At 37.5% G+C, this 24,101-nt stretch overlaps 2 protein-coding genes across 6 annotated transcripts in view; one reads left to right on the forward strand and one right to left on the reverse strand.

Moving 5' to 3' along the window:
* LOC306884544 (protein SLX4IP-like) overlaps positions 1–18,887 on the reverse strand; it is a 41,982-nt gene extending 23,095 nt beyond the window's left edge. For 2 of the 3 annotated variants that reach the window (XM_079440492.1, XM_079440493.1), the window contains exons 1-4: positions 18,629–18,887; positions 18,434–18,472; positions 9,796–9,885; positions 9,347–9,473 (exon numbers count right to left, since the gene is read on the reverse strand). In XM_079440492.1, the coding sequence (XP_079296618.1) occupies positions 9,347–9,473; positions 9,796–9,885; positions 18,434–18,460 (244 nt within the window). In that variant the 5' untranslated portion in view covers positions 18,461–18,472; positions 18,629–18,887. The remainder of the gene's footprint in view (positions 1–9,346; positions 9,474–9,795; positions 9,886–18,433; positions 18,473–18,628) is intronic. The other variant, XM_079440494.1, reaches the window with a different exon arrangement.
* Positions 18,888–19,100: 213 nt separating this feature from the next.
* LOC306884545 (molecular chaperone MKKS-like) lies at positions 19,101–24,077 on the forward strand. Of its 3 annotated transcripts, none has more exons than XM_079440497.1 (5): positions 19,101–19,224; positions 19,820–20,764; positions 21,581–21,762; positions 22,326–22,436; positions 23,616–24,076. In XM_079440497.1, exons 2-5 carry the CDS (start codon positions 19,984–19,986, stop codon positions 24,012–24,014), a joined length of 1,473 nt encoding a protein of 490 aa, XP_079296623.1. In that variant the 5' UTR covers positions 19,101–19,224; positions 19,820–19,983; the 3' UTR covers positions 24,015–24,076. The 3 variants fall into 3 exon arrangements, with proteins under 3 accessions (XP_079296623.1, XP_079296622.1, XP_079296621.1); XM_079440496.1 differs by having other exon boundaries at positions 19,102–19,224; positions 19,504–20,764; positions 23,616–24,077; XM_079440495.1 differs by having other exon boundaries at positions 19,102–19,224; positions 19,779–20,764.
* The last annotated feature ends 24 nt before the right edge of the window (positions 24,078–24,101 follow it).

The raw sequence follows: 24,101 nt of genomic DNA on the forward strand, positions 1-24,101 counted from the left end.
CGGACGAAAGACAGGGGTGTGTGTGGAGAAATAGAGTCATACTGAATGTATAAACATCCGTCTCGGGCCAATGACGGGTGTGTTAAAGCTGTGTAGATTTGTGTACTCGAGAGTTTGAGTGTGAAAGCGCGGGAGAAAGGTCTGCGGAAAGAGTACGACTGTCCAGGGGCTTTTCTGAACAGCGAGATGCGGGGTTAGGAGGTGGATTTGCACAGCAACTGCAACATGACAAAGCATCAAGGGCTAATTCTAGATCAAGGAGACAGACAGACTGACAGACAGACAGGCAGTCAAAAGAGCCCAAGGAATTCAACAGCTCCTGCTCCCAGGTCTCCATTTCCCATGCTGGTAATCCTGCCTAGTCCCTCTCACATGTTGCAGGGCAGGTAACTGCTGCTAATGCCGCCACATGCTTTATATTTAAAGGCTACGGGGCATGAGGGGCAGAAACAGAACACTCCTATTGCAAACTGTTGGAGAGGAGGGACAGACAACACTATAAAAAAGACAAAAATAAATAAATAAAAAAGTAAAAAACAAACAAACAAATAAAAACACTAGAACCAAAATGATCAGTTTTAAATGCTACAAGTGAATTTAGGCCTCACAATATCATAATATGTGACCCTGGACCACAAAACCAGTCATAAGGGTCAATTTTCCAAAATTGAAATTTATTCTGAGGATGCAAAAAAACTTAAATATTGAGAAAACTGCATTTAAAATTGTCCAAATAAAGTTCTTAGCAATGCATATTACTAATCAAAAATTAAGATTTGATATATTTACAGTAGGAAATGTACAAAATATCTTCATGGAACATTGTCTTTACTTAATATCCTAATGATTTTTGGTATAAAAGAAAAATCAATAATTCTGACCCATACAATGTATTTTTGGCTATTGCTGCAAATATACCCCAGCGACTTAAGACTGGTTTTGTGGTCCAGGGTCATATATATATATATATATATATATATATATATATATATAGTATGAACAATGGATATTAATTTCGGAGGGTCTATTTACACTAAGTGCAAATAGCCCGCCTTGTTGGCAAAGGCTATTTACATTAACTCCGCCCACCAACGTGTGATTGGGATAGTCAAGACTGAAAAAAGATACTCTTTTTACATCAGTTACTTTTTTCGTCCTTTTCAAATCTCATATTGCATCGGAAAGGCATTAATTTTCAATAAAAATGAAAAAAAAATCAATAGAATAAAAATCAAAAAGTTGAAAAAGTATTGGATAGGGTTAGGGTAGGTGTAGGGAAGGCTTTGTCATAATAAGGTGGCATCCATTTAATAATTTGAATTAAAACTATAATTTACACTCAATATGTTATTATTGCGTACTGTTTTATAATGTACTACAATACTGAGGTGCAGATAATTGCCACTATTTGCAATAAGTATAAATAGCAGAAACTCTTGCTATTTTAACATAGTGTAAATAGAATCTATAGCTATTTGGACTTAGTGTAAATAGCATATTGTTAAAAAATACTGCTATTTTCACTTGGTGTAAATAGCATCTATTACTATTTGCACTTAGTGTCGCTGCCTATTAATTCGAAGATTTGCTAAAGATTACAATTAACAGTGTTATAATTTTTATCTAGAAAAATCTACATTTAACTTTGTTTATGCTTACCAAAGGCTGCATTATTTGATCAAAAATCCATTAAAACAGTAATATTGTGAAATTATATCAGTGATTAAAACTTTTTTTTGGTATATTTTAATATATTTTAAAAACGTAATTTATTCCTGTGACGGCAAAGCTGAATTTTCAGCATCATTAGTCCAGTCTTCAATTTCACACAATGCTTCAGAAATCATTTTAATGTACTGATTTGGTGCTCAAGAAACATTTCTTATTAGCATCAATACTGAAAACAGTTCTGCTTGAATTTTTTTTTTTTTTTAAGGATATTTTTTTAGGAAATATAAAAGCTCAAAATAATAAAATTAGTTTGAAACTGAATTTTTTGTAAATATGTAAATATCCTTACGGTCATATTTGATCGATTCTACAGTACACATAAAATAATTATTTTAATTCAGAAATTAAAAAAATGACCACAAACATTTGAACAGTTGTGTATATTCAATATCTACTGATTTAGATTAATTAAAAAATCTTTAACATTGGCTGATAACAATATGATATAAATCATTAGATATTATTTAACAAAAAAGTCAAATCAAAACGCAGGTCAATTTGTCAAACCTTAAATTAGTTGACAGCACCATCAAATTAATTTCAAAAGTGCAAATGAACATAACTGTATTTATCACTCTATAACAGCAGCTGTGTGAATGCAGAAGTGGATGGAGTGCCGCAGCCAGTCCCACATCCCTCCACTCACTGAGTGAGATCTCACTCCCACTGTGCCCTTGTAAACACATTCTCCAGCGGTAAGGCTATCTGCTGCAGTGCACTTGTGCTGGCTTTGGGGCTGGGTCACAGGCAGCCAGCACTGCTTTAAGCCCTCCTCACAGGGCCTGCCAAGAGGAGTCAGCCTGGTACACTGTGCAGCGCTCGCAAAGCCCTCTCCCACGGCTATTAGTGACCATTCATCTGGGGAGCCTGGGAAAATGCCTCTGAACCCGGCAGACCATCAGGGGGAACAGCCTGCCAGGTGTTCCCTCCCCCTCTGCCACACCAGCACTGTAAGCCCTGGCACCTGTGGGAAAGAGGAAGGGGCTCGGCAAGGAGGAGGTGTATGAAGAAACTGCCCTCCTCATTTTTCCTCCCACTTATACATTAAGACACATCAGATCAAACACACTGATGTGGGGAAACATGCATATAGGTAGTAAATGTCTAAGTTACATAAAAACGAGTAAAAGCTCAAACAGCTGTTCATGGTGCACCGTAATTGTAATTGCCTCAGTGTGGCTGTTGATGGAGAGCTTCTTGGTTTACAGTACAGGATTTAGTATGTGTGACACTACAATAAAAGAACATTAGGCTACTACAATATTGCAACCCTGTAAAACAAATGACCTGAATAAAACAAAGAACTAATGAGAAACAACCTTCACCCTCACTAGTTACTGTAGTTTCATGTCCACTACAATATAACTGAATTAATTACAACGCATTCAGAATTTTTAATACAAATACAATATATACGATATTTAAAAATGCTTTAAATCTATCTTGCATCTTATTGGATATGTCCAAAGCTGCATTTATTTGATCAAAAATATAGTAAAACTTTTTTGTGAAATATTATTACAATTCAAAATAACTATTTTGTACTTTAATATTAAAAATGCAATGCATTGTATAGATTTCATGCTCAAACATTTCTTATTATTATCAGTGTTGAAAATTAGTTCTAGGTTTACTTAGTGAAAATGACATGTTTTTGCCAGTTTCTCTAGCTGATATAAAAAGAGGAAGAGTGCATATTGCATGATTACAGTAGTTTTAACAGTTATTGAAGATGTACTGTAAACAAAGCAAACAATAGTACCAGGGGGCTGTTTCATAAAATAAGCTTACCAAACAAGCCAGGCTTATTTCAGTTATTCTGACTTAGTTTGAACCAATTCAACTGACAATAAGTCAGACTAACTGAAATAAACCTGGCTTGTTTGGTAAACTTGTTTTATGAAACAGGCCTCTGGATTTGTACTAGGGTCATGGTATGTTACATTGCAATGTTGTTGATAAATGCCTGTGTGGCTTTAATGTGTAACCACAGAGTGGTATTGTAAATTATAAATGAATCCTCAGTGTCTCAATGTTTATTCTATCAAAATCATTGCTAGTGCCCAAATTTGATACACCGATTCACGCACAATCGATTTCACACAAATTACTTGCATTCCAAACTGAAAGAATGCAAAGTGAATCATTCATTATGTTTTCAAATGTGTGTATGTTCACTTGAAGCTGGGTCGCTTTCATGAACTCTATTGCCAGATTGATCTTTTAATTCATGGGTTTTCCTGGAAAAATTAGGTGATAGTAAGTTAAGAAAAGAAAACAAGCTTCTCTTATCATACTGTAACTCTTTCAGTGAAAGACAGAGTTGATTTAGCTTCATCTTAAAAAAATTATTTGGCAGAAACTTTGAGCAACAATCTAATTAGCTCATGTTCTTCGTTTAAACCTAATAACTCTATTTAAAAATTGCAGCATCAGAGTAATGCACTTGTAATGTAGCAACAAACAGACTCTTTAGGTGTCAGACAGGGTCATAAAGGGGCTGCAGGGAATTCTTTACTTAAAAAGGGAGTAATCAGGAAGGAGTGCTAACAGTATACCGTTCATCTCACTCCAAATATCATTATTTCTCAAAAAGGAGGAAAAGTCAGTGAGAAACCTTATTTTTGCCCTTTTCAGGGTAGATATGCTTCTACACGTCTACATAAAACAATGCAATTCGCTGTCTTCCAGCAGAAAACATTTCCTTGGTTAGTGTGCCAAGAGTCCGGCTCGTGCTTGCACCAAGCCAAGACATTTGGTGGGAAAAGTTCCCCCTTTCCCGCCCTCTCTAAAGCATAAATAAATCAACTCACTATGAGCTAATGGGGAAGCATGAGGTAGCCAGTCAGGGAGAAGCTACGAGGGCTGACATTTGGAAAATGGCCTTTGCAGCTGAGAGCAGAGCAGACTGCTCAGGAAATGTATCGGCATGTGACACGCTCGCTGAATGTGATAAATGTGACATGCATGCATAAACCGCCACACACAGGTTGACAATAGACACATCTATGTTGGGAATGAACACAAAGCATGCTTGATGCATGCATGATGAAACCAAGTAGATTTAAGAAGGCCGACACATACAAGAGAGGGAAACAAAGTCTCTGGTGTATGAGTGAGTTCACACAAAAGGATCTGGGGAGAGTTAATAGCTGTTGATAACCGACAGCTGGAGTGGTCACGTGTTCTGTGACTGGGAAATCGCAGAACTCTTTGGGTACGTTCCAATCGGCTTAAAGTGTGCTGCAAAGTGGACTTTACAAGGTATTCAGTCAATTTAATTGGAATAACAAAATCGCATGGAGTATATATGCTAAGTCCGACTGAGAAAATTAAGCAAATCATATATACTATTATATCAAATGTCACAAATATTTTTCTTCAAATTCAGGGGTTGATTATGACAAAGTATATATTTAATATAACAAGATAAATTTTTTTTACTGTGTTGAGAGGTGCTGAAATTGCGTTTGGTCTCATACCGTATCGCATTATCTTGTCAGTGTGTGCACTTGCTTGGCCATTTTTAGTTGATAAACAGGAAAGTGGGTTCAGCGGAATTGAAATGGTGATTTGTTGGATTGGTATAAAAAAGGTTATTATATTATATAGCAGTCGTCGTGTGAAGCCCTCCTAGTGTGAAGACCGAAGAGTGTAAAGACCATCAACTCTACCGTGTGACTCCACCGGGCAGGGACACTGGCAAGGGATAGAAGTATCGCTTTTTATTTTAGTTTATTCATTTATATATTTATTATTGAAATGTTGTTACATGCATGTGTCAATTTTATTTAATTTCTTTATTTTCTTAAATATGTGGGTATATAGTATTTATAGAGTTGTAACTTTTAGTTTTAGTTACTTTTTCTTATTTGTAAGTCGCTTTGGACAAAAGCGTCTGCTAAATGACAAAAGTAAAATAAGTAAGTAAGATGCTTCAAGAGGCCTACCTGCAAAGCTACCTGAAAACTATGCACAATTGCACCTAGGGCAAAAGCTACTTTAAATGCAAAGGTCACACCAAATGCTGATTTAATTTAAATAAGTGAATTGACAAAGAAAATATTTTTATGGCATTATTTTTGACAGTATCCTTATTTTACACAAGTGCCTATAAAACTTTTAACAGTACTGTAGCTTTGCAGGTAGGTTTCTTGAAGCAGTCTTGGAGACGTTGCCACGGTTCTTCTGGATTTATCTGTCTCAGTTTGTTCTGTTTCTTCATATCATTCCAGACAGACTGGATGAAGATGAGATCAGATCTCTGTGTGGAGCACTGGCTGTTGTCAGACTCCCTGTGCAAAACAAAAATCTCACTGGATTATTACAATTAATGGCAAAATGAATGTTTGGAAATGTTAACTGATATTTCCTATTGACACACTACAGCAAAAGATAGAAAACTGAATTAAAACTTTAACCAATTTTAGCAGGTGAAAATACTACTATTCTAATAATTTTGGCCACCACTGTATTTACATACACATATACACAGATACATACATACAGAGAGTACACATTATATAAATCAAATATATACTTTTTTATTAATAAAGATGTTTTTCTAAATATTTTTTTTTTAGAATTTATTTATAGTATGTATATTTTAGTTATATACTCTACCAGTCAAAAGTTTTGAAAAAAAGATGTTTATGTTTTTATTATTACAATTACTATTTTTATATATTTTAAAATGTAATTTATTCCTGTGATGGCAAAGCTGAATTCCTCAGCCATTACTCCAGTCTTTAATGTCATATATAGAAAAAAATGGGAGATACTGCATATCTGCTGGGTGATCACTCTTACATGTGTATATCAGCCGGTTAGTGTTTGACCTCTACACTGAGCATGTGACCTTTGCATGTATTTCCCAGTCACAGTCCAGCTCCATTTCCTGCCGGAGGCCTAAAATTACTTTAAACTTCTATGTTTATGGATACAAGTGAAGGAGACAGACTGTCCATGCACACACCCAGTAAGTGTGTTTCATCATTTGTTATGCATATCTGTCTGATAATGAGTCAGTCTTTCTGATATATTAGACAATAACCCTGTTGTCACCTGGCCCAAGGGCCAGACATCGCATTTCCCACAGCCATTATATACACAGTGAGAAGTGATTCATGATGTGCTCGTCAGATTAACTAATGACATATCTGAAATCGATCTCAAATGAGAGGTGCTGGACACATACACCGTATCATAGGTGAAAGTTGAGCTAAGTCAATCTTTATCTGGGAAACCAGCTACTGACAGATCCAAAAAAAAAAACAATATCCAGCGCCAGACTATAAACAATCCAACTAATTGCTTTTTTTTATCTTATTTTTGACTTTTATCCCAGCAGCGAAAGGACAGGAGTAAAACAAGCAAAACTGCATGTAATATTACCAGTGAACAATAAGAACAGACAGAGATGAGCACCTCTACAGCGCTGCAGCCGTGCCTTGACGTGCCGTGAGAGGGGCAGCAACATCTAAAGAGGAGAAATTTCTTTTTATGAGCTTAACTGCCCTGTAATCTACCTCTCTCAGCGGGACCTGGCTCATGCAGTGAGTCAGCCTTTTACAGGCTTTAAGTGCTACCTGTGCAAAAAAAACACCTCCTTTAAGGCCCCAGTACAGCTCAAGCGAAATCGAAGTATGACGGGCATGATATCATTTCAAACTAAATCTGGCCAGCTCATAAGAATAATTTGCTTTGGGAATCAGGTTACACTGGTCGTGCTGTATTTGTTTTCCACTGTAACATTAACACCATGTCTTCACAGGATGCGAGCACTACGATGCGAATAAAGACACTAACACATTTTAATCAGAGACCCAGTCTACACTGGATGCTTTCTGGCATGACACGATGGGACACGACAAATCCCCAACAGCAAACTGATGCCTTGTTTTAGTATCCCAAGTGTCTGTGCTACTTCTCACATGAAAGACAAATGGATTTGCAATGTGGTTTGCACCGCATCTGGTTTGCACGGTGCAAAAAAGACTCAAAAACTCGCCAAATCCATATAAGAATAACATCGAATCAGGAGCTTGTGAAACAAAATCGAATTAAAACTGATAATTGAATTGAATTCAATTTCTTCATTAAACAACCTGTCCTGCACTGGTCACTTTGCATGTTTAATTCACTAACAAGGTATTCAATTCACTAAAAAGTAAGAATTATTCATTTTAGGAATCAGGTTACACCAGTCACGCTGTAGCATTTTTTTTGTTTGTTTGTTGTTGTTTTTTGTTGGATTCACTAGAAAGAACTGGTTTATAACAGTTATTTGTCCAAGAATATAAAAACATTGTAGGAAATATTAAATATGGGAAATTCTAATTACGAAAATATCAAGAAAATTGAGCACAAAACGAAAAGTTCACACAAAACAAAACAAAAATCTGGGAATTGCTGCACAAATACTTATTTTTTTACAAATCTAAAAAGTAAAAGTTTGACATAAGGATTTTAAGAATTAATGTTAGAGATGTTCAAAAGTTCGTAATTAATAAAAAAAAAAAAAAAAAAAAAATATATATATATATATATATATATATATATATATATATGGTAGTTTCAACATTCTTGGTCAACATACAGTTAAAAACATTATAGGTAAAACACAATAAGAGAATATGAAGGACAAAAAAGGTGGCTTGCATATATGCTGAAGAAAAGCCAAGTCAAACATATTCACAACATCTCAGTGGGGCGGTGGAGACACTCCTGGGGAGTGCTACCTAGTCTCAACTAGTTTTGATTCATGCTGGAATGCAGGTATAGCCTCAATTTCTCCACGCTGTTTTGAAATCTTTCCCTTCCTGCTGTGGGACAACCATGTACAGAGTGCTCGAGCTGTGTGTGAAGCAGTGTGACATGTCTCATGTTTATAAAGGAGAGATGGTTTCTAAAGTAAGCGTGAGGGAAAGACGCAGGTCTTCACTTGCAGCTTGATCATGGGTAATTATATATTTCAATAGCCTATAGCAAATTGTCAAATATGCAGTTGTAACAGATATTTTCATCTTGACACGTACATTTGGTATTGTATTGAAAGTGTGCAGTGGAATTTGTGGTTCAAATGGGTACAACATAAATCAGTAAAGTTAAACATTAGTAGACATTAATGAACCTAAGGGATGGGTATGAACGTCATCATCTTCTGAACACATCCCAATGGCATAAACAAATGATGCAGTTAGATATCTAACATTGGCAAATAAACAGCAACAACTCTAGAAAGGAAATGCTATGAAATGCTGCCCATGTATGAGGTTACTAACCTTATAGTATATGAGAAATAGTATGGGAGATGAGTAGTAGTGTCCGAATTCATAGTATTCATAAAACAGTAGGTGAAGAGTACCCAGGTGACCTATTACTTCTGGCTAGATTCTAAAGTGTGCATCTGATTAGCGCTCTAAAATTCCCCATGAGGCTTTGGGAGAGAAGTTGTCAATGAAGTGACAATATGGTGGATGCAGTATGTCAGAATTTCATTCATACTACCCATATTCATACTATACAGAAGACGCTTTTTTTTAACAGTCTCGAAGTAAATTTCAAATCCATGTTCGTACTACTAAACAGTATGCAGATCCCATGTGTGCTATACCTTCAAGACAGAGTGGGGCGGTCAGGGTGAGATCCTTCCTCGGTTTGGGCTGGATCTTCTGGTATCTGGCCACTTGAAACTGCCTCACCCTCAGCTCCAATGCATCTCTAAGCAGAGAGCCGACTTCCTGTGCATACAAACACACAAGAGTTTGCACATGTATTTGCAATCTTGAAAACAAAGACAAACCTCCCAAGGTGACATTAGTCCTGAACTTTTTATATGGAGCTCAAATTTAACTAGACGTTCTGCATGTAGAGTTAAACCTGGGAGGGAAAATCATTCAAAGCCTTTCGGCTGTGTGGGCCAATGAAAACATATCTTATAAAAGCAGAAGGAGGATGGGGGGATCCCCAAGAGTAGATCCAAATTCCAGATTCCTGGAGTATCAGTCTATTGAAGCGTAGGAGGACACACAAACAAACAGAAACACACCCTCATTCCCGTACCTTCCTGTGCTCTGGAGAGAACCAGCTGGCATTGTCTTGGCCGCCTAAGGGCAGTATGTGAAGATCCACCAGCACGGCAAAATTCCCACACTTTGAGAGAGAAAGAAAGAGAGATGGGGGGCTTAAACACAACAAAAAGAAGTCATCACTGAGCTGATTGAATGACCCCTTCAAATCCATAGCTAAAGGCAAGTCACTCCATCCCCATCCTCTTGTCTTTGTGCATCTGTTTCCCCCTCTCTGCACACCAGTTTTACAAGCTTTGTAAATGCACCTCATTAGCATTATGTCAGTAACCAGATACACTTGATCTCAAAGACGGTGGTGTTAAAACCAAAGCCGTGCGGTGGACTGACACAGCAAAGGATTTGCAGCTTGAGGAAATGCCTTACCAAAGGATGCCTTCGCTAACCTATTCGTTTATGGAAATGGGACGAGAAGAGGGCCAGATTCGGGGAGGCTGCAGAACTTCATGTGAAGAGTGGGATTCTTGGAGCGCTGCGTCAGCACGTCAGGGACAATAAGTCACAGCGGAGTAAGAGAGCCAGAGCCGTCGCGGCCATTTAGGCAATCGTTACATCTCCGCTCCACACCGGCATGATTATGTTTTACACATGAGCGCAAGACCAAGCCTGTCACTGTGCTTCGGTCCACTCACACAGGCCTTTCCAGGACCACCCGCAAGAGGCCAGAGAGGAAGAGTGTCAACACCTGAGCTCAAAGCAAATGTGGACGCAAACTTGATTGACGCTAGGAGGAACGAGCTGAATATGTCAGAGGTGAGCAGACCAGCAGAAATTCCCCTTTTCAAGACACAGTCCAGAACACATTCTAGAGCACTTCCAGAGTGCCTGATAAAACCCCGATAGAACACAAGCGAGTGAGTGTGCGTTTTAGTGGAGAAGTCCTAAAGTGGCCTGGGCCAGGCAGTAATGTTCTGGGTTCTCTGAGGCCAGCTGGGAGGGGATGATGTGAGAGTAAATTAGAAGGGTGTGTTGGGTAAAGCCCATTGTTCAGCACCGCTCTCTGGCTACACTCATTTTCTCCCTCTTTACATCTCCTCTGTCTCTTTCTCGCCCGTCCCATAAGCAATGATTTATGCCTCCCCATACCGGAGGAATCTACAGCGACTGAGTAAATAAAACGTCTCCAGCATTCTCGTTTGGCTTCTAACCTCTGAATTCATCTCCAGTCAAGCAGGATTACGGCACGTTATTAGCGCACAGACAGGCCAAATCGTGCTGCCAAATAGCTTTGTTTTTGACATGAAAGCATATTTTCCTCTAATTGCTGCTTTGTGTACATGAGGGTTAGCTTGGTGGCGGCCCTGCTAAACTTGAGGGACAGGCTGCCCCCTTGTGTTAGACTATGGAAGTCTTTTTTTTTAAGGATAAGTGGCTATATATAGGTGGTGACACATGAGACAGCTCTGTTAGGATCTGTGTCAAGGTCGTTTTCATTTCATTGAGATCATTCATTACAGATACATTCATTCCATCATCTATGATAAATCTCATCCGATGAGGCGCTTGAAGCCGAGAAAGAGTTAATCCTTTGCGGGCAAGTGGAGACGAGCTAAAAGAAGAAACAGAGGCATCCTTATGCATGTGTGTATGTGGAGGACAGCAGATCCTTTAGAAAACATTGGGCGGCTTTCTCTACACATCTTTGTGCTGTGGCCATTCTGTAACTGACCAGTGGTTTCGGCTGACTGCCTTCCACAATTACCGTGGCGTGGGAAAGCATTGGAGGGGATGCACGGGAACTGTCAATCAGGCAGTAAAAAGGAGCTCGGCTTCGATGATCCTATGATGTGTCTTTGTATGCTGGCTCTGGAAGCACCACGTTATCGCATGCTGTTCTGTTTTCTCCACTTTCTTTTCGAAATCTGAAATATGCCATTACAGAAGACTGTAGGAATGTTCCCAGTGTTAGAGAGGCATGTTCGCTCGGCTTTTCCAGACCCTGTGTGACTATGGGACAGGGAGAAGCAGTAAACTGGATTTGGTGTCTAATATGGTGTCTGTCTTTAAATGTGGAGTTAACATGAGTTAATTCAGCTGACGAGGGATGGTTCATAAAAGATTAGTGCAATTGGTGTTAAAAAAAAAATTATTTTGTTGTGCCAACTTGTATGCATTTCTTCTTTCTACAGAGCACAAAATGTATTTATTGTACCTACAGTAAATATCTGGGGACTGGTGTTGCTTTGGACCTCCTGGCTTTTGTTGCATGAGCAATGAAATACAGTTAAAACAAGTAAGTTTTAACAACCCCTTTAAAAAGGAAATTGAAAGATGCCTGTTTGATTGGATGGAAGAGTCAGGCCTAAGCCACTCTAAGCTTTTGTACATTTAACAACCACCCTGTTAGCAAGTTAAACAATGTTGCATTACCAAGCTGCAATAAAAAAGATCTACAGATTTGGATTCATATTTGTTGTGTGAAATTTGTTGAGTCTCAAAATAGTTTAATAGCAAAACTTCAAACAACAAATACTATAACCATCCAAAGTCTATTATTATCCCAGTAAACAAGAAAATCCTTGGCTGTATTTGCAGAGATCGGTATTAAAAGATAAGTTTTGCAACAGTCACTTTTGCAATTGTTTTGTTGAATGTCTAACAGAAATTCCAGGAAAAAAAAAACTGTCAGAAAACAGCTGAACCAAAAGGTGATCTCTGACCTTAGCCGCTACACAACCTCTGTTAAGCAGTTCCTCTGTGGATACATGAAATTTCTCAGAAATGTAATCTAGGTCTGTTTGCGGAGTTTCTTTTGTTTGCACTTTACTTTTTCATGCACTGGTTTATTTTTCATCCATGTGTGATTTATTAGTCTTCTTATGTTAAACACCTGCAATGGTTTTAACAAATCCTTCACTGTTGTGCAATGAAAGTCTTGACAGCTCTTTGTCAAATTCTAGAGGAAGAGTGATACTGTCTCCAGGAAACCCTTTGCAGATAGGATCATACAAGGTTTTCTTAGTCTTCACCATTTAATTTATTGTCTATAGGGCTTGAGGCAAAGAACTGGTTCTTTCTTTTCTATATCCTTTTGTTTGTTGATCCTTGTTGAATACACCTGAGGTTTCCTGTGGGTCAATAACCTCCTGATTAACACTCTTTATCAGATCAGCATGGCCTGCCAAAAACACACAACAAAGGCCCTGAAACCAAACAAACAATAAAAGAGAACAGTACCAAATCAGTCCCTGCCGCTCCGACCAAAGTCCATGGCTAAGCCGTGCTATTTTCTACTACCAATCGCTGAGAAAACACATGAGGCAAACCAGGTCACTTTCGGCTTTTAGGATTCCTGGCTCTGCTATAAATCACTTGCAGGTCCCAAGATGCTCCCCTGTTAACTTCTCTTATCAGTTTCACCCTCCCTAACTGCGCTTTCTCCTGCCCTCACTCTCTGATTGGTGTCGGGCAGTCGGCCCAGGAGCGTTTATGCAGCAGTTGCCTGTTCGCCACCACACCTCCCTGCCCTTTTACCACTGCTATCGCTGCTGTGAGAACCAGACCCCCTTTCTCTGCACTTAGCTCCGGGGCTAACATTAATCAGCCACAGATGTTTATGTGGGGGGAGAGAGAGAGAGAGAGAGAGAATGAGAGACAGAGGGCAGCAGAAGCAGTCTCACTCAATAAAACTCCCCCCTTCGTCTAGCTCTGTCTTTGTCTTTGTAAGAGCGTCGCAGGTCGACAAACAGTCTCCGAAGCCTGAGGGAATTCTTCAGATCTATGGGTGTTGCCTGTTAAAAGTTTCAATCTTTGGTCTTGACTTGCTGATTTTGTAGGCGTGAGTCACTTGGCGTTCCCTAAAGAGGATCAACATCAGCGCTGTCAATCTTAAACAGCAAGAGAGCTATAACACAAACGAGTTCAACTAGATTTTTACATGCAAAACGCAGCACTATGATACTAGTGTGATTTGGGTGGTTGCCAGGATGTTGCTATGGGGTTGCTAAGGTGTTCTGTGATGGTATCTTTAGATATGACTCAAGTCCTTCAATAAAGGTCTATGGCATTTGTCTTAGAAAACAGTGCACCTCACATCAATAAGCTAAATGAGACTTACAACCATGTAAGACAGACTTAGCAACTTAACTGAAATACTAAAAATGTGACCGAAAACTTAAGATTTCCAACAATAAATTAAATTCCAACACTGCAAAAAAATATTCATTTAAAATGTATAGGGAAAAAATAGGGTGCTCACCACATATGACATTAAAATGCAATAAACATTAACTAAATAACATAAATATCATGCAACACAAAATACCTTTATAATAAGTAACCCTCACTAATATGCAACAAAAATAAAAATAAATCAAATTATTTATTTAAATCGTAATCACATCACGCAAGGACTTCTGCCACACAGGGAATGTCCTTTTAGTGTTTTACGCTCTTTATTATATGGTTATAATTATATGGTTATAATGGTTATAATTTGTACTTGTGAAATCCATTCATTTGACAGTATTTTTGTACAGTGATATAGAAAAAATGTTCTATAAAGGTATGTGGTTTTGTTAAATATCATCTCATGAGGTGGTGTTCTTTAATTACATCTTTCGTGTGTGTGCTGGTGTTCGCTGCATGCAACAATGAACACAAGAGTTATGATGTTTGGTTTAAGAACAAATGATTATATTTTTAAATGAATTGTTTAAACAGATCCCCAAAATATTCAGACTTCATTATCAGTTTGAATCAAACTCACTCAGCCTTAAATCAATTTTATGCGAATCAGAGGCATTACTTGAAATGGACTCCCTCCCGAACTGAACCAGAAGTTTTTTTGGTAATAAATTATATTGTACAAAAAAAAAACACAATTGTTTGCCAATTCTGTATTGTTTAACCAAAGAAGCCATTTGCTAAATTAAAGCAATTTGTTTAAAAGCCAATGTTTATTACATTAATCATTTTTAGTCTGGAGCCACTGCTTAGGGTCAGGGGTTTTGAAAACCTTAACACAAACCATTAATAAATCAGTGTGATTATGACTAAGCTGGCCTTTATTTCTAGAAACTCTGAAGTGCTCTCTAAGTTCATCTCTGGATGTTAGCACACCTGAATGGAGTTGTGTTTTTTCCGTATGCGAGGACACAACCCAGAAGCAAAATTCCAACAGCAAGAATAGGCAGGAATATCACCTGGTAAAGCTCTACAAACAATTGAACAATATCAGAAAGATCCCAAGAATTCTAGTAAAAAAGGAAGTATCAGGAGACAGGAAAAACCATCCTTCCACTTCCTTACACTGTAGTTTACAGAACCCCTGCTAAACTACCTACAATAAGTTTGTAAACCTGCAGTAATAAATAAACAGAAAAATATATCTTCTTGGACATTATCTAAAAAGACAATACATAATAATTCTATGACATCCTCCCATGTCTGTTAAGCTGCATCCATCTCGGTTTTTCCTCTGCATTTCAGAAATGACAACATATTTCCTTGATTCGATGACAGTAACAGGATGCTAGGAGGTCCAAGTGTGTGGTCCGTATCTACCAGGGAAGTCGACCTCGCACATAAACCAAAGCCAAGACATCTGTCATACTACCCAGCACTTAACATTCATATTTAAAAACAAGAATCGCGCTCTCCCACCATCTCCTACACTAGATGGGTATAACAGCTGAGTGGCATGACAGGTCTTGTGTAAATTTTCAGTGTCTTCTGAGGCATTAAGAAGAAAGGCAGGGCCTCGACTTGTAGCATGAGTCAACTTATGTGGGAGTATCTCATCGCCTACAAAAACTGCACTGCACAGTGGAAACATGACATCCAGCTAAATGTTGCTGTGTCAGGCTGGACAGGGTCATTGTTTGGATCTTCAAACAATGACTCTACAAATCACTTACACAGGTGTTTTACCTGTATTTTGTATTAGGCTTAAAGGAAATGTCATGTAACTGAAAACATAAAGGCAGAAATGTATCAGTATTTTTTCCAATTTTCTATGTGTTTTCTCTTACAGTGTACTTGTAGTTATCCTAAAGGAATAGTTTACCCCAAAATTAAAGTCTGCTGAAAATGTACTCACCATCAGGTGAAGTGAAAAAGTAAAAAGTTCACATGGTTTCAAAAAGTAAAAAAGTGAAAGTTAAGTTATTTTATCTTCTGGCCACTTATGTCCAAAATACCAATCGATAATTAATTAAAATGCTTCCTCCAGTGAAAAGGTCCATCCTCTGTTGTCCTCTCACATCAATATCCACCGACATTTGTTTAGAATTGTTTGGAGTGTTTTTGCTTGTAAATGATGCTTGATATGCACTGACTGCATATTTCTCTCCTGATTCAGACAAGACAACATTTTCTTTGCAATATTATAGATAGAGGGTTGAAGTTAAAAATGTCTTTGAATTTATTACCAAGATGCAGCTTTTCACTTTACAAGACATTAATTGATGGACTAGAGTCATGTTGATTACTTGCGGGTTATTGTGATGTTTTTATGAACTGTTTGGACTCTCACTCTGATGGCACCCATTCACTGCAGAGGATCCACTGGTGAGCAAGTGAGGTAATGCAAAATTTCTCCAAATCTATTCCTATGAACAAACAAACCCATCTACATAGTGAATAACCTGAGTGAGAGTATATTTTCATTTTTGGGTGTGTTCACCCTCATGTTGTTCCAAACCTGTATGGCATTTTCTGCAATATAACGACTTTCATTGTGTGGACAAAACGTTGAAACATTCTTCAAAACTTCTTTTGTGTTCCACTGAGAAATGAAAGTCATACAGCTTTGGAATGACACGAGGGTCCACAGAATTTTCTTTTTGGAATCCCTTTCAGCTGGGATAGAATAAAATAATTTTATATTTTAAAAAATGACACAGGACTTCTGTGGCACTAGAACAGTTTGTTTAGCGCCGAAGCAAAGCTGAGAACTGGGCCAGCTGATGGTATTGTTTGCTTCCCCTTTTTAAATGTCTCCCTGTGGTCACAGTGTTGGGCATGACAGTTCCTTTCTCAGGGAGAGCAACATTTATAACAGTATCATTATGTGCAGCCTGGGAGGGTGAAGTTGGTGAGTGGCGCTCTCCCACAATGAAAAACAGAAAGACGGGAGAGATGATGAGTGAGAAAGACAGAAACAGAGAAATATGCAGCCAAAGTCTGGCACTAAATGCGGATGTGTGTGATCCACAGCAGCGTCCAGGAACTAAAGTTAAAGCCTTCACTACATGAAACATCAACAAAGAAAGAAACCCGGGGCTTTTTAGCGCTTAATAGAAACATCTGACATGCATTAGCACTGACATTCATTCATCTGGCCTGTGGATGAATAGACAGGGCCGGTCCAGCATCTGAGAAACACGAATATGCATGATTATAAAAATATCCAAATAGGATGCAATGTAAAAGGAGGAGACAGAGGTATGGAAAATATAACGCAACCATAACATTCTGATGAAATCTGAAAGGTTTTTTGCATGGATTGTAACAAAATGCAGGCTGAACAAGTAATGAGCACAAACAGACAACATGGAAAAAGTTGGAGCTACAGTGTGTTCTGTAAGCTACATATTGAATACATTCAGACAGCTCAATGCTGCTGTACTACCTGAAGCAATTCATTGCTGAAGCGACTACTCCCTCTAGCGTTAGGAAAGTAAAGTACAGGTAGATTTTTTTAAACTGCACAGGATGGTCCTCACTGCCAGATCCAGGGGGCAAGATTGAATCCAAATCCAACTCCTCCCACTTTACATATCCCTAAACTCTCCACCCCCGGATGTGGATGTAACCTCGTCCCCTGGATCTTGTGTACTGCAGTAAGGAGCTACTAAACTGCTCTGAGCATCACTTTAAGCCTTGATCTAAAGTCTCCATGCATTTTCTTAAGATTCCTTATAAATACAAAGAGGTACACTACAATGTATAGAAGCCCATTTCTGCCACACAAGAAAAAATTATGCTTTGTGCAATCATTACTATGGCATAGCATGTCATGATTTCAAGTCACAATAATGACATAAAAATAAAATAAATAAAATTAGGATGACAGAAATCATAATTATGATGTGTGTAAATTGTGAGACAACAAGTCTAAATTATGAGACAAAAAGTACAAAAAAAAAAGATTAGATAAATTTCAAAATTCTGAGATAAAAAGTCATAATCACGAAATAAAGTTAAATATAACTATGACAGTATATCATGATTTTGACATTTTACGTCATAACATAAAAGGAATAAAATGAGATAAAGTTATAAATATGACAGATGTCATATGACAAGTAAAAATTATGAAACAAAAAGTAAACATGCTGAAAAAAAACATTTATAAAATTCTACATTATGAGATAAAAATGTCATAATAATGACATAAAATTCAACATGTCATGAAGTCTAAAATGATTACATAAAAAGATGAAAAGTATTGAGTAAAAATCGAAATTATTAGATTAAAGTCATAAGTAATGACAAAAGTCAATGTCATCCTACTTATGACTTTTTATGTCATAATTATGATTTGCCAAAGTGGAAATGGTCTTGCATATGTCATTTATTCACAATGAAAAACAATAATGTCAACACAAAATACTACAGCAATGGCCAAGTTTCTACAATCAACAGATAAAATAAATATGTTCACATACCTTGACTACAAATTTAGAAGACTGCATTCTAATGAGACACTGCAAAAATTCAAAGAAAATGCGCTGAACAACCATAAACAAAAATTGCCACAATCTCATAACTTTAGAGAAACACAAAAACATATTTGTTATTGCTGAAAACATGAACATGTTCACATGGTGATGAAACCCAAATCCCTAGCTTGAAATACTCACGTGTTCGTGACAGATGCAGCTGGACTGAAGTTAGTAGAAAATCAAAACAAAGCAGGAAGGGACGGTAAAATAACGCGCACAAACTTTCCTTATAATATCCCTGAGTTGTATAGATATAATTGAAAATATACAATCTACAAATTTAAATAAAACGACTCGAGCACAACAATAAAATAGTAATTATGAAAGACGCTTTAATCATTTTTCTCCCGCCGATGGTTTGAAACTTGCCCTGTCTCGTTAGGACCCCGGCGCGTGCAGTCGTCACGGAGACGCAGTCGGATATAGGAGGCTTCATACTTTGCCAGACAGCCGCGTTCGTTATTCCAAGTAAACTGCGAAACATTCGTGACAATATATAGCTAAATAAAATTATAGTCACGTATTCAACGTATAATCTTAGCTATTTAAAATCCAATGAGTGTTTTATAGGTTTCTATTGTTAAATACTTTATAACTGGCATGTTTTGGTCACCATATGAGAGCATGTGTAAGACGTAAACACAGTCTGCTTTGCTTTTACCGTTAGGTTTTAAGTTTCTAATGTTTTTCTTTCTTATATGTTCAGTTAGTTGAACAATAAGATGAACTTTGGGGTATGTACGAGACTCATATGCTACATTTTACACGTCTCTTCACGTCTTATAAGATATTGCGTTTGTTTTGAATAGATATCGGCATCATTTCTTCTTCATATGATTGCAGTAATGCTAACAAGTCATTTTAATGGGAAGTTGACCCAAAGTGTTTTCGAAGTGGCATGCTAAACTTCAAAACAACGTTTTACTAATTGTTTTTAATTATTATGCATGCTGTTTTCATGACCTTGACTACATAGAATATTTACATTTTTAAAATGTTATGTCACACCACAGGGTCATTGAAGAAGTGCATGGTGACCGGTTAGAAGACCTACGATATAGTCTTTCCTTTATGCATTTCTATCAATTTTAACTTAAAATCTTGATGTTGATTTAGAAAAAAGAAAAAAAAAACTTCATGTTATAATGCTTCCCAAATATTGAGCAATCAATACATAAAATCATCTATAATATTGTACTATTAAACATAATATATTCATTTCTGGTTATTGAAAAGTGACTGACCTATATCGTTAACCGTCTGTAAATTTCTCTGAATAAAACCACAGTATGTCTCGCATTTGTAAGAAGAAACCTGCTGTGTGCACAGATGAACCACTTTCCAACAGTAACATCTGCCAAAAGTTGGCTCTGTTGAGAAGTATACTCAGTACTGCCTACGGACCTACTGGCAGACTGAAACAAATACACAACAATGTTGGAGGCCACGTCTCGACAACTTCAACCTCTACAGCCCTGCTCAAACGAGTGGACATGTCTGAGCCACTTCTCAAAATGATCTCAACTGCTGTTCAGCATCACACCGCAAGGTACAGTGACTCTGGGCTGTTTATGGGGATTTTGATGCTCGGACTTATTGAAAATACTCAAAAATACAACCTCAGGACAGTTGTAGCAGCCACGGTATATAAACACCTTGTGGAAGAATCCAACGCGTTTCTTAAAGGAGACTGTTGTGGTTGTAAGGTGCCAGTAGACTTCACCAGCTGTGATTCACTCATTGCACTGGCCTGCAGCATGGTCACCAGCAAACCAGCCTGTATGTTGAATAGCAAGGAAACGCAGCATATCAGTTCACTGATCGCACAAGCCTTCTTGTATTCCATCCCTTGCAACTCTTCCGGTGTGACCTGCTTTGGAAGGACAGTCACCATCGGCATTGAGGGCCAATCTGTGAGCGATTCTTCTGTTTTCCCAGGACTGCTGGTGGATGTCCCTGAGATGCTTCAGACTGTGGATCTTAAGAGACTGGGATCTGGTCCATTTAAAGTGGTGGTTTTCAACATATCACTGTCAGGTGATATTTCTGATCTTGAAGATGTGGTTTTAGAGATCCATAGGGGAGTGGACCCAGAGCGTGATCTCCTTCAGCAGCTCCTGAAGCTTGGGGAACAAGTTGTTAAAGACAACGTGAGATTATTTGCATGCCAAAAAGTAGTACATCCTATTCTGCAGCACTACTTGAGGAAACATGGAGTGGCCGTGATAGAGAGGCTTGGACTTGCTCTGATCGAACCATTTGTCCAGATAACAGGTAAATGTTTAAAAACAGTAAGGAATATTTATAGAATTGAAAATGAATTTATAGCCTTTATATGGAGTTTAACATAGGGTTAACAGCAGTTACTGCAAGTTAAAAACTTTTTCGTAAATAAAAATATTTAATGAAGACATTTTTTAAGAAAATACATATTACACATTTTAAATATGTAATTAAAAAAGACACATTTTAAATCTGTTTTTAAATAATAATATTTATAATAATAATAACTGCTCGATTAATAATTTGTGTTTGTGCTGTCTTTGCACTTTTCGTAATAATAATAATAAGTGTAGATTTTCAACATTTTATTCATAAAAGTACAAATATTTTTGACAGGGAAAATGCCGGAAGTGCAAGGAAAAATCTAAACTACAAAAATTTAATTATGTACACTTACACTACAGTTCTTTTTGATAATAAGAAATAAATAATATAAAAATAAATAAATGCTGAAATCTAATTATGAAGCCACAAATCAGCATATTAGAGTGATTTCTGAAGGATGACATGATACTGTGGACTGGAGTAATGATGTTGAAAACCTTTGCCATCAAAGGGATAAATTACATTGGAAAATATTTCACAATATTATTGTTTTTTTGGGGGGGGTTTTTTACCCCAAATATTTGAACGGTATGTATGTATAATATGCGTGTACTTATGATTGGTATTTATTTAAAGCCATGCCTTTTTTGATTAATATGTAACATCATAATAATGTGTAACGCCATTGATACAATAGGATTGAAAGATATGGCAGGCTACATTCATAGAGGTTTCATTCTGGCTCTGTGTTTAATATTTCAGGTGCTCAGGTTGTTGCTTCTCTTTACTCTTCAGTCCCGGCGGAAGCTTACGGGATTGTTAAAGGATTCTGTTTCCAGTCATGTGGATCCAGAGAGCTGCTCCAGCTCCTTCCTGCTAAAGATGCTGCTTTTAGCACCATGGTTCTCTGCCACAGAAATGAAACTATGCTGGAAGAACTGAAGGTTTGTTAAATGTGTGTCATTTACTCATTTTAAATATTTTAATTTAAATACACCAATATAATAGTTTATATACTGATTTATATAAATTTGAAATAATTCACCAAATTGAAGCTTACCAACTCTTGCTGCTAAAGTTTAAAACATCTGTCTTAGATGTATTTAAAAACATCTGTTTTAATGCATTTAAACTCTTGAGTCATGAGACAAGGAAGAATCTAGACTAATGATACAGTCTTTAGGAAACTTAATGGTCAATTAAAAGCTGCTTTAAAATCATCTGAATATTCACAATGCTTACTTTTATATCGACAGTAAAATCGGCACAGATAACTCGTGAATATTTAATGTATTGCCCCGCTCTATTAATTATTCCTGTTTGTGCTGTCTTCACACTCATTCTGTTGAGTTTAATTTGGGTGCATTCTTGCTTCTCTGTTAGTTCTCCAAGCTATTTATTTTGTTTCCTGCATTTTTATGTTCCAATTTTCTGAATGATTTTTTCCAGATTTGCTGGATTCCGTTGCTATTGCATTAATTACCTCTTTCCCTTCTCTGTTGGACAGATGACATGCCAAAGAGCAGAACATGTGTTGCGACTGACTCTGAGGGAGCCCTGCGCCCTGCTTGGAGGAGGCTGCACAGAGACGCTGCTGGCCACCCACATCATACACATGGTATTCTATTCCATTCGTTACACATCACATTCAATTGCATTTCTACAGTACTGATTATAGAGGGATTTACTGTGAAATTTATTTTCAAGGCTTGCCAAGTGCCACATTTCTACCTGACTAGATTTTTCAACCTTTCCAGTTTGATTTTTTGTTTTGTTTTTTGATACCTATCCAATTTTGGGATAAATCATTTTGAGCAAAAAAAGGTGTGCACATCCAAAATCCCAAAACAATACACAACAAATGTCCGCACACTGAAATTAAAACAGGGCTTAGGTTAAGACAGGATTTGGCCATAGTTCAGTTAGGACGTTTTAGTAGCTTTTATAAATATGCCTTAGATAAAAACATTACTGGTGTGCATCTTGTGGCAAAATAATGAATTTGACACATTTGAAGATCACTCAGTGCAAGTTTCTTTCAGTTGAAATAATCCAGACATGCATTTTAGTCTTGGACTAGGCTTAAGCATTGTATATGAAATGGGGGTAAAAATCTTTATTACAACCAAGCATGAACATTTCATCCAGTTAGACCTTCATAACTGGTCAAAACGTTGCTCCTGGTCGGAATAAAATCTTTAGTGTGCAGACATTTAATGTTTTTCTTTTTTATTATTATTATTAATCATTATAAATCTTTTTTTTTTTCGTGACATACAACCAAGTATGGTGACCCATACTCGGAATTTGTGCTCTGCATTTAACCCATCCAAAGTGCACACACACAGCAGTGAACACACACCCGGAGCAGTGGGCAGCTATTTATGCTGCGGCGCCCGACGAGCAGTTGTGGGTTTGGTACCTTGCTCAAGGGCACCTAAATCGTGGTATTGAGGGTGGAGAGAGCGCTGTACATTCACTCCCCTGCCCTGCAATTCCTGCCGGACCTGAGACTCGAACTCGCAACCTTTGGATTACGAGTCTGACTCTCTAACCATTAGTCCACAACAATTTTGAGGCCATGTTAATCAAAGGTTATTTAAAAATTTGATATGGTTTGGCAATAATCTGAGCAATAATTGGCTCAGATTATATTGAGACAAGACCTCACAAAATTGAATTTATTTCAATTAATGTTGTTTAGCATTTATTAATTAGTGGCAATTAATTAATGCACATGCCATTGGTGTACTTGTAATTTCTGCTATATTTAATTTTTTTGTCACTTACTTCACAGAATCAGTCCAAAGCCGCAACAACAGCTGCAGCTCTGTGCGTCTCTCAATCTGAGTTCCTGATGGCAGTCGAGGCATTCTGCAACTCTCTGCAATCTGTGGCTCTTGCCTTAGAGCATGATGGACAGGACTGTCTCATTGACCTGACATATGGTCATCGCTGGGTCCCAGATATATACTCCAAAACCTGTGGCTGTGGCCTGGTGGAGGACAGATCCAACCTGGAGAAGACCCCTCTAAATACAGCTTACCACACTTTCTCTCCTGTTTCCCTGGAAAACACTGACAATCAGCCCAGAATATTAGATTCATTTTCTGCTAAACTCAATGCTTTGAATGTGGCGGTCGAGATGGCTAATTTTGTTCTTGATGTAAAATATATAATTAAGGATATCAATTGAATTTTGATGAATGAAGAGCTGTGCTTTGAATAAAGGTTGTAGGTTTGATGTATTTTATGATCAAATGTTGTTCTAAGACTTTTTCTT

The sequence above is a fragment of the Barbus barbus genome, assembly GCF_936440315.1.
Source record: "Barbus barbus genome assembly, chromosome: 18".
In the NCBI taxonomy this organism is placed as follows: Eukaryota; Metazoa; Chordata; class Actinopteri; order Cypriniformes; family Cyprinidae; genus Barbus; species Barbus barbus.